The sequence below is a fragment of the Panthera uncia genome, assembly GCF_023721935.1.
Source record: "Panthera uncia isolate 11264 chromosome B2 unlocalized genomic scaffold, Puncia_PCG_1.0 HiC_scaffold_24, whole genome shotgun sequence".
Classification (NCBI taxonomy): Eukaryota; Metazoa; Chordata; class Mammalia; order Carnivora; family Felidae; genus Panthera; species Panthera uncia.
In genome coordinates this window covers 58,530,239-58,541,020 of record NW_026057580.1, presented here as the reverse complement: position 1 = coordinate 58,541,020, position 10,782 = coordinate 58,530,239, and the positions used below count along the sequence as shown (strand labels likewise).

At 50.5% G+C, this 10,782-nt stretch overlaps 1 protein-coding gene across 1 annotated transcript; it reads right to left on the bottom strand.

Moving 5' to 3' along the window:
* Positions 1-985: 985 nt before the first annotated feature.
* On the bottom strand, positions 986-5,235 carry POU3F2 (POU class 3 homeobox 2). The gene has a single exon (XM_049654031.1). It carries the CDS (start codon positions 5,233-5,235, stop codon positions 3,904-3,906), a length of 1,332 nt encoding a protein of 443 aa, XP_049509988.1. The 3' UTR covers positions 986-3,903.
* Positions 5,236-10,782: the final 5,547 nt, after the last annotated feature.

Genomic DNA, 10,782 nt, shown 5'->3' with positions numbered 1-10,782 from the left:
TTCCAGTCAGTAGCCCCTGTGGCTAAGAACAAAAAACGCCTTCTCAAGGTCCACTAAAATGCCCTGCAGAGGGCAGATGCTGCTTGTTTTCTGCCTACAATGGAGAAGGATATTGACCCAGAACTCAAATCTATATCCAGCTTAAACATTTTACCCATCAGCATGTCTGCGGTCACAAAACACTTCTTCTTTCTGTCACTTCTCGTTCAGACTATTGATAAGATCATTTGGCTGAATCTGTTTGGGACCTGTGTAATATTGACTAGGAGTTAGAAAAGATGATCAGATGTAATAAGCCCAGAAACTACCTTTCAAAATGGACATTTATGCTTAAACCAGTGTTTCAAGGAGCACTCCAAATATATCAGCAAACTTGTAAACTAACCCAACGCTGCTTGGATTTTCCACTAATCTTAAAACTGATTTTGGTAAGTATAATGCTCCATAGGAGACTATCTGAAACAATCTGTTATTAGCATCACAGCCTGAGTCTCTCCCATACATTCTTCTCTCTTTTTTTCTCTTTCTGTTTTAGAGCCTGTTTGCTTGCCTGAAGAGAAATAGATACTATTGTATAAACCACTGCAAAATCCATTCCCCACCCCCCACCCCTGTAAACCTAACAGGAATAATATTTAGGTCCTACCTCTAATCACTCGGTAAACACACATCTTGCATATTGTCAGAGTTACTCTTTGTTGGAAGATATTTGTTAATTATTAAAAAGAATAATACCCTTAACTAAGCTTTGCTCTTTTAGATCCCAAATTATGTGAGGACAAGTGGGTAAAGATTAAAGTCCACCTAGTTGATTGATGCTCTCCAAAAAAGCACTATCAGTTAAGGTAAAGGTAACCTGGAAAGAAGATGTAGGGATATCTGCATATATTTAAAGGGGACAAACATCTCTCTGTTGGACGCTGAAATGGCAAACGAATCAGAACTCAAACCCAATGACCATTTCAATTTAGTGCTATGGGCACAGTGACTGAAAGGTCTGGGACTGATAGTTTTTTGCAAAGAAAAGTGAAGTAGAATCAGAACAGTAGTCTCTCTTAAAAACAAACAAACAAAAAAGCTCTGAAAGTTATAAACATGAAACCTGGCAGTATACGCATAAAATTTATTCCAAAACTTTATGAAGTATAAAGGAAGGGAAGTATTTTACACACAACTCAACTCAGTCAGTATAAGGTCTAGGGTTTCCCCCCCCTTAAAACTTGGCACTATCTTTAAAAATAAAATAAAGATATTTCAATAATTAGAACAAACTATGAAGGTATTGTGCATTTCTGTTTTATGTAGATAATAAAATATTACTTTAACATAAATATATAAGGATCTCTGCGTTTTTATTTTCCCCACAAGCACAACCAAATGTACCAAAACAAAGTATTTTTAAAGAGACTGAACAAAAAAATTACATCCCATATAGATTTTGCTCATCTACTCATTTAAAGCTACAGAAAAACAGTTTCCAGAACCTTTTTGCTTTAAAAGAAATAAATATACATTGAGGCAGGCCACTTAAAAATGATATGAAAATATTTCCCTGGGTAGCATTAAAAAAAAAAAGAAAAATAGACAAAGAAACATTTAAACTATTTCTGCATTTCAAAAGACAGATATTAAACATATATACATAGTGGTAAGGTTCAGTGGTAACTTTCTTCTTAGTAAACCCAAGAGAGTTAGAGGAGCTATAGACAAGTCCCCTGAACTCCAGCGTCTGACCTTACCCACTTGGTAATAAGAATCTGAAAATTCATTTCCTCCCTTAACCATTGGCTATTTGCCCTGCTCTGGATTGCTTCACTAGAGGCCAGTCCCCACACCTCAGGAACAAGCAGTGTGATACAGCCCGAAGCAGCAGCTCTGTGTCCATCTCCTCGTGACATTCGTTGGGGGAAATGAAATACAGGCAAATAAATATGCCCATTCTAAGTCATCATTTATCTTGCAAAAACATTGAAAATGAAACAATCACAGGTGTTTGAAAAGACAATATAAAGCATATTTCCTAAAACCTTAACTACTGAGTGCAATGCTAATCTGATGCTGAACCATAATTTTATGGTATTGAGAATTTAATTTTTTAAATAAAGATTTGCCTAATACTTAACCAGAAAAAAAAAAAGCCCCAAACTTTTAAGATTAATAAAAAGTGTTTTCCCTTTTAGCGCCCTTTTGTGCTGATTATTTTTTTTAAATATTTTAACTGGTCACAGTTTAATGGTATTTATTTTCAATAGTTAGAAGTTTTTTCACCTACACTTCTCAGTAGAGTCTTTTGTTATGGGAGTTAACCATTTTCCATCAAGATAAGGTAAAAGCGCACTTAAAACTATTAACAAAGGGAGAAAAGGAAGGATAGAAAATAGCATTTTTTCCCCCAGTTCATTTGGCTTCCTTAGTGAAAGAAGGGGGGAAAGCTGTCTAGGTTAAACTGGTATTTTCTGTGATAAATTATAGGAGAAGAAGGTGTGGGACCTTAAATTTGATTTGATAAACAAATGAGCTAGTGAAGACAAAACCAGCCTAGAGTGGAGATATCCTCTGTATGCATATGGGTATTTGTGCAGTAAAAAAAAGTCTCTGCATACACCATTAAGTTCCCAGATTATTTTCTTTATGTTAAAAAAAAAAAAAGCTATTAGAGGAACAAAGTTTAACTGCTGCTCTCAGCACAAATAATTCCTCATAATTAAGTTATTAAAACTGAAGGCAGAGAACTATACAGGGGTTTCTGAAGATATATATTTCCCTAGTTCTCTTCAAAGTGCCACTTTCTGTTGGACGACTCTGGAAATACATTTATAACCTCCACATTTCCTCTGAGCTCTTTCACAATGGGCCCGCCTGATAAAATGAAGCAATCAGTCACTCACTATCGATTTTTCTTTTTCTCCCCTCCACAACCTCCCCCAGAAACACTGCCTGAAAATGAAGTTTACTTTGTGGCTGGTCACAAAAAAACCAATGCTTGACTCATTTTTGTATTCCAAACTGGACTCTTGCCTTGGATAAAGCGGGTAGACCATGCACGTTTCCTGAAAGCAGAGAATTATTTATTTTGTATGAAGCCAATCGTTTTTGCTTTGGTAAAAGAAGCAACTAAATGTTACACCAATGTTGGGGGGAGCCTGAAGGTAACCAAAGTTCACAAACAGGAAGAAGAACAAGGGGCAACACAAGAACGTTAGAAATGGAGAGTAGCCAAGAGCTGGCTTCAACTCTCCCTGCTGAATAAAACAACAAAACAAAACAAAACAAAACAAAACCCGGCAATTTCAAAATTAACCGTGCGAGAAAGAAAAATACGTTCAATGAATTTGTTGGTGTAAACTTCAATTTTCTTGCAGTGCAAATTTATGCGGTTAAATTTTGACTACATCAAAGAACATGTGTATTTTTTCCTCCTTCCTGATGAGGATCCACATTAAATCAACACAGCAGAGCATGTGCCAACTCCGAGCATCAGGAAGCTGTTTTGTGTTTATCACGGTTTGGTGGATTTTTTTTTTTCTTTTTGGTAATTTATTTAGTTTTGCCAGGTATTTAACTCAGTGCTTGCCATCTCTCCTTCTCTCTCTCTCTCTCTCTCTCTCTCTCTCTCTCTCTATTACACACTCTCTCCTCACTCTCTCTATGAGACACTCCACTCCATTGCCTGGGTACTAGCCTGTAAAGGTCAAAACACATCATTACACCTGCTACCGTTTAAAGGATAGTCCAGTGCCTTAGTTGCTTTCCTTATTATTTTTTTCTTTTTAAGGGACGGGGAAATAATAATTAAAATAAAAAGAACAATCAGAAGTTAGAGAGGGAACAAGGGGGCCGGGAAAGGGCCGTGGACCGTAGGGGAGGGGGAGCCCCGCGCTCTGCCCCTCCCCCCGCTCGAGTTCACTGGACGGGCGTCTGCACCCCGTGGTGTGGTGGCGTGTCCCTACTCCCCCCGTACACATCCTCGGCGCCCGGCAGAGTCCCTCCGGGAGGGGTCATCCTTTTCTCTTTCTGTCTCCTGTTACAAAACCAAACTCTCACCACCTCCTTCTCCAGCTGTAAGCTGTCCGCGAGGGAGGTGATCTCCTGGGCCGAGGGCTTGGGGCATTTGAGGAAATGGCTCTCCAGAGCCCCCTTGACGCTCACCTCGATGGAGGTCCGCTTTTTCCTCTTGCGCCCCTGCGCTGCGATCTTGTCTATGCTCGTGGGGCTGCCCGAGGACGAGTCCGCCTCCTCCAACCACTTGTTCAACAAAGGCTTCAGCTTGCACATGTTCTTGAAGCTCAGCTGCAGGGCCTCAAACCTGCAGATGGTGGTCTGCGAGAACACGTTGCCGTACAGGGTGCCCAGCGCCAGCCCCACGTCCGCTTGGGTAAATCCCAGTTTGATCCGGCGCTGCTTGAACTGCTTGGCGAACTGCTCCAGGTCATCCGAGGTCGGCGTGTCCTCGTCCGAGTGCGGGTCGTGGTGCGCGCCGGGGTGGCCCGGCGGGCCCTGCGGGGGCGGCGGCGGCGGCGGCTGCTGATGCGGGTGCGAGTGCGGGTGAGGGTGGTGGTCGGCGTGGTGCGGCTCGTCGTGCGCGTCCCGCAGGCCGTGGTGGTGCAGCCCCGCCGGCTGCCCGCCGGCGCCCAGCATGCCGTTCACCGTGAAGCTGGGCTGCGAGTAGAGCAAACCGCCGTTGGACGCTCCCATGGAGGGCGGGAGGTGCGCTGCAGCCGCGGCGCTCCGCCATGCCCCGGGCCCCGGGTGGTGGTTGGCGGCGTGGTGCACCAGATGCGGCGGCCGCTGCTGTTGCTGCTGCTGTTGTTGTTGCTGCTGCTGCTGTTGCTGCTGCTGTTGCTGCTGCTGGTGCTGCTGCTGCAGGGCGCCTGGCCCGTGCAGCTCGTCGCCGCGGCCGCCCTGCTGTACCACCACCGAAGGCTTGATGTCCGGCTGGCCCAGGGGGCTGGTGGACCATGGGGAGCCGTCGCCGCCGCCCCCGCCGCCGCCCCCGCCCCCGCCGCCGCCGCCACCGCCCCCGCCGCCGCCGCCGTGGGACAGCGCGGTGATCCACTGGTGAGCGTGGCTGAGCGGGTGCCCGTTGCTCTGCAGCGCGCCGTAGTCGCCCTGCACCAGGCTCTGAGCCTCGCGGTAGCCCCCCGCGCCCTGCTGCATGCCGCCCGGCGGCTCGGCGTGCACGATGGAGGCGCTGGAGGTGAGCAGGCTGTAGTGGTTAGACGCTGCGGTCGCCATGACTCTCGGAGCCGGACTGAGCGCTCCGGTTAAAGGAGCCGCGCATTTGACAGTTACTTTTTTGCCTCGGGCTCCTCTGCTCGCTCGCTCTCTTTCTCTCTCCTCTCTCTCTCCCCCAGCGGGCAGCTCCGACGCCCGCTCCGACGCCTTCTGTTGCTGCTCCTGCTATTACTGCTGCTGCCGCCGCCGCCTCCCGCCCGCCCTCGCTCTCTTTCTCCTCCTCTCCCTCCTTCTTGCTCTCGCTCACTCTCTGACTAGCTCCGCGCTCCCCCCTCTCCCTGCTCTCTCCAGCTCTCTCCCGCTCTCTTGGCAGCGCCAGCTCGCAGCGGCACGCGCCTGGGCCCCGCCCCCTCCGCCCCCTCCCATTGGCTCCGCGCCCTTTGATTTACGTGGATACCGCTAGCAACCTCCCAGGCCGGCGCCACTGATTGGCGTAGAGCTGCCCCCTCCTCCTCCCCCCCGGGCGCCGAGTCCTCTCAGCCCTCCTCCAGTCCCCCCTCTCCACCCAATTCAGATTCTCTTAGTTCTCACCACCCCAGCTCTCCAACCCCGGGGCTCCTCCGCCCCTCTTGGATGGGCCCCGCCCCCCATCTGTCTCCCTAGCAGACGCGCGGTGCGCGCGGTGGGGGGGGGGGGTGCTGGTGGTGGGGGGCGGGGGGCAGCCTCAGTCCTTTTTCGACCACAGCCACTTGGAAGACTTGGGTGTGTGGGGGTTGTGGTGGCGGGGGGGGGTGTGTTGGTCTACCTTCTCTTCCTGTTAGGGCTGGGGTGGGGGGTGAAGAAGGAGAGAGAAAAAGAAAAGCTGAGTCGCAGGAGCCAGGGGTAGTCCCGTTTTTATTCACCTTGGGACACACACACACACACACACACACACACCAGCGTTTCTTAAACCAAGAGTCAGAAGCCAGACTTGTCCCTCTGTTGAAGTCTCCTTTACCCCCACGGATAGAATTTCAATGTCCACGTGCTTTTTGCTTCAGGATGTGCGGACACTTTTGCCCCCAAATAAAGGTCCTTTTCCTCCCTTCCAACCCGCCGCTAGCACAGGCTCCCTTCCTTTTAGGTTCCAGGCCCAGTTGTCTCCCAGCCCCTGGGCGAGAGGACCCCATGAGAGGCAGGCTCAGCCTGCGCTCATCCACTAGTGAGAAACTCCTGTAAGGGCGCGGAACTGCCTGCTCTGACAGCGCAGCGGCCTGGACCGAAAACAAAACAAAACTCATAAAGTCTGTCAGATTAACTCACTGGGGCGCGCGCAGTTTTTGGCTTAGAAAACCAGGAGCCTGGGCGGGAAGACCTTTGCCCTGTGTGAGGCCACAGAAGCGCTGGCAAGGGGTGCTCAGCCTCCGGGTGCGGTGGCGGCACCCAGGGCCGCTCCGGGAAGCCGAGACGCGGAGCTGCGTGCGCGCTTGCCTGTGCGGCTGGCTCTTCTCGATACAACTTTTCCGTTAGCTGCTTCCAAAGGGAGGAACGGTGTGTGAAGGAAAATGGGCTGATGCTAGGGGAATCTTCCTAATTAGTAACTTCTACGGACGCCAGCGGGTGGGGCTGGTCTAACTCAGCTCTCGGGCGCTCGCTGGCTAAGCTCCAGTTTAGCCTTCAGCCGTGAACTCCAGAGCAAGACTGCGGGAGAGTACACCGCGGCGCCGCTCTACTGGGCGCGAGCGCGTCGCTTGGTCAGTTCCCTAGCCACCGGGAGCAGGTGCCTGCCGCGGGCTTAGGAGCCTGCGAGCCTGGTGGGAGAGACTCAGGCGCGGACCCTGCCTGCAACAGCGGGACCACCACGCAGGGCCAAGCGAAGGGCGCGGATACTGCCAAGAGAATCAAAAGTTGCTGCCGGGAAAAGAAAAAAAGACCCCAGGGAAAGTGACTTTCGTCCCCACCTCTCACCCTTGGCCCTGTGCGTTGTAGCGCTGGCGCTGCCGGGGGTGGTGGCTTTGTAAAGGAAGCCAAAACAACGCTCAAGGGGAGCACTTTGGGGCCTCCGAGCATCTTAATCTAGACAGCAAAGTGGAGCGGGCCAGAGAATTCATCATGACTAACGAGGAGCGAGCTCTTTGGGGAGTGGCTGAGTTGTTTATAAATCACCACGTTGAGCACCCGCCCGGGCAAGGCGCTTTGGCTGAGAATTTCCACGTGCCCTGTGTTTATGAGCGTGTGTGTGGGAGAGAGAAATGGTTAGGGGAGGGGCGAACCCACAGGCCGCCAACAGGACGGACCTGCTTCCCCCCACGCGCGCACCCGCGCGGCAAGGCGAGGACACACACGGAGTGGCGCTCAGTCCCAGCGCAAGCGCGGAGCCACTGCAGCCGCACGCCTGGGGGCTGCTAGGAATCCCGTAACTTTGCCCGGTTAGGAAAAAATGAAAAAGTCCTAGCCTCGGAGCGCGCAGACTCGGCGGCTGGCGCTGGAGGCTCCTCGACAGGGAGCGAAGGGGCTGGGCGGCGGGCAGGACCGCCTCCTCACGACAGCGGCCCGGAGTTCCCGGCGCTGGGCGCGCGGCTCTCCTGGGGCTTTGGGAGCGCACGGGCGGCGTGCCAGCAGCGTCCCATCCAGGCGGGCCTCAGCCCTCTGCCCCCCCCCCCCCTCCGCCTCCCAGCTCGGAGAACTCAGAGATCCCCAGATGGAGGAATCCAGCCACCGGGAAGGGCAGTGTCCGAATACTCAGCAGCTCACCCCCCCCCCCTTCGCCCTTTCAGGGCAGGTGTCTGCTTTTCTCTAGATTTGATTTCACATTTCTCAAGGGACAAGGCCCTCTGCAGCCCGTGGGGTGATACACTCGAGAGAAGACAGGGTTTCCAGACACATCTCTGAGAAAGCCGAGGCGGCCGGGTTCGGAGTCAGTTTAAAGGTCTCTCCACCTGCCTCTTCTTCTGCCGCCTCCCCTCAACCCCAGGCTTTGGGCGCTCGGTTGCGGAGTGGGGGCAGGAATATGCTGCACGTGTACATCAAAACTTCCTGTCTGTAAAGGGACTTCACTGGGACTCTGATATCCATCCCACGTAGAGGTCCCGGGTCTCTACTCCACTCCGCCCCCACCCGTCCGCCCCCATTTTGCTGGCAGACATTGGAGCCAGAACGTTCTCAACAGGGCAAGCGGGGTAGTTCTCCCGGATTAATACACCCAATAAATCCCCGGGAGTACACAAAGCAATGCCCAACCCCTGGGCCTCAGCCTCCGCACCCCACCCCCAACCTCGGAGCCGGGCCAATCGCCGGGCGGGCAGGGCTGGGCGCGCACCAGGGCTCAGTGTCCCACCTCCCCCCCGCGCTTCCCCCGCCTCCCTGCTTGTCGCCGGAGGCCCGGCTGGCGCGAACGCCGGGTCCAGAGTAGCCTCGGCTTCCTGTCTGTCTCCCGGCGCGACTCTTCCCTGGGGCTCCGGGAACCGAGACTCTCCGGGGTTTTAGCTCCAGATGGGGGCTTCTTCATTTTCCCTCCCCCGCCACCCCCACCGTCGTGGGCGCCTTTTTTTTTTGCGGCTGACCCGGCCAGGGCAGAGTCTGCAGGTCTGCCTGCCTTTCTCCAACCCGCATAAAAGCGCGTTGAAGGTGTCTCGGGGAGACACCTCCAGGTTTTGATTCAGCTCATTCCCTTTCACTGTTCAAAGCAGCTGTTCAAATACTGAGGCTGCTTACGTTGACGTGGAGAGGATTTCAAACAACCCTAAAATGCTTTGAACTGACAAGGTGTCTTGATATCTCCCTCACTCCAGCACAGCTCTCTGAGATCATTCGCTAGGACAATGGCTGAGCAGGCTGTTCGAGCGGGCCTCGCTGCCTGGGGGCGGCTGCAGGGTCCCCTGGGCCCTTTCAGCGAGAACAGACTTGAGGCACCCTAAGAAGAGATGCAGGCAGCGGCGCTAGCCTGGGCCCTTCCCTTAGGTCCCAGGAAGGGCTGTACTCTGTGGGTATCCTGACCTGGACTGGTTTGAAGAAATAGTGCGGACTCCCTCTTGCCCGGGTGCTCTGCGTGGAGAGGAAACAGCTCAACGTATCCGAACGTAACCGAAAAGACCCCTATTTATCTCCACCCTGTCACCCTCCTCAAAAGAGTGAGCTGGGCCTGGCCCCTTAACCCATGGCCCCCAAAGTCTTCACTTGAATAACAGTAATGGTATCAGTCCATGCTCTCTAACTTGAACTCTAATTTATTAACTCATTCATCTACTAAACACACACTATAGGTAAAACAAAAACAAAAACAAAAACATTTATTTATTTCTCTGTACCAGGACTTGGCAGAAAAAACACCCATAACCATTCCCACACACTGTGCTGAAAAGGCAGTTATTAAAATAGAGAGATGGTATTCATTTGATAGATCTTATTTCTTATTTAGGTAGTCTCATGATAATAAAAATCAGGAAACAGGGAAATTTCTAGGAGGTGGCAACTGGCTTAAACTTGGATAAAATTGCCTGTTGGTGTCTCCTTTTAAATGTATCCTCCTTGGAGGAGGGTTGTTTGAATCTCTTCTTTTCCCACTCCTCCCTCCCTCCCCCCTCCTTTCCCCCTTCCTTCCCTCTTTCCTCCTCCTGTGTCCCAGCCCTTCATTCCTGTGCTTTCTGCTCTCCTGCTGGCCCCCCAGATGACATTTCATTTGAGAGCTCCCCCACAATCGAATGGAACTTCTTTGCTAAGGGCCTACAGAATGTCAAAACTGAGGCTCCCACCTCAGAGCTACAGCTTTAAACAGCCAATCCACACAAAGAGGCAGCTGGCTGCTTTAATGAAAACCTCCTGAAAGCTTCAAGAACTGCAGTCTTGGGGATGCATTCATAAAGAGCATGGAAAATGCATTTTCAAGTTGCCAGTCCTTATGAGAGACACAATAAACATTTAGCTTCTTAAAAAAAAAACAACAGAAATTAATATCTTTAATTATGTAGCAGCACACTGTCACCACAATTTAAAAAATCTCATATTTATATGAATTACTGCCTATACATGTATTTTACAAGTTTCTAAATGTGCATCTGGCTCTATGTCATGAATGGTCTTGAAGAAGGAAAAGTTTTCTGAAAGTGGAAACTCCCATTCTTCATATGCTTGGCAACTCTATGTTTGTCCACACCTCATATACAGATGATTCTTCACTACTGTGTAAACCAGTGAGATATAATGTTCTAAGTTCAGTATTTGAAATGAAATTATTTGAATTCATGGATATTAATCTCTTCCCCCTTTACTCCCAGTTCTGAATCTTGTCATTAAAAATGATCCCCCCTTTGTAGTCCGCAAGTGAATATTTTATAGACAGGCACGGTTTGAAGACTTCTAAAACCACATCACCCAGGCAGTCTAGCTGTTTCAGGGATTACTTTGAGTAATTTATCAAAGGAAGACTGCTAAATTTTGAGTGGTGAATATGAGGCCTTACAGGGGAGAAAGCATAAAGGACACATTCCATCAGTGCGCGAGATAAATTCTATTTGGAGTTAATACAGTTTGTTTATATTGAAATATCAGGAACAGAACAGGAGGTGATTGGTGGCTCCTAGTTCCTTTCCTGAAATTTTGCTTTTAAAGGACTAATGACTTCCTAGCAAT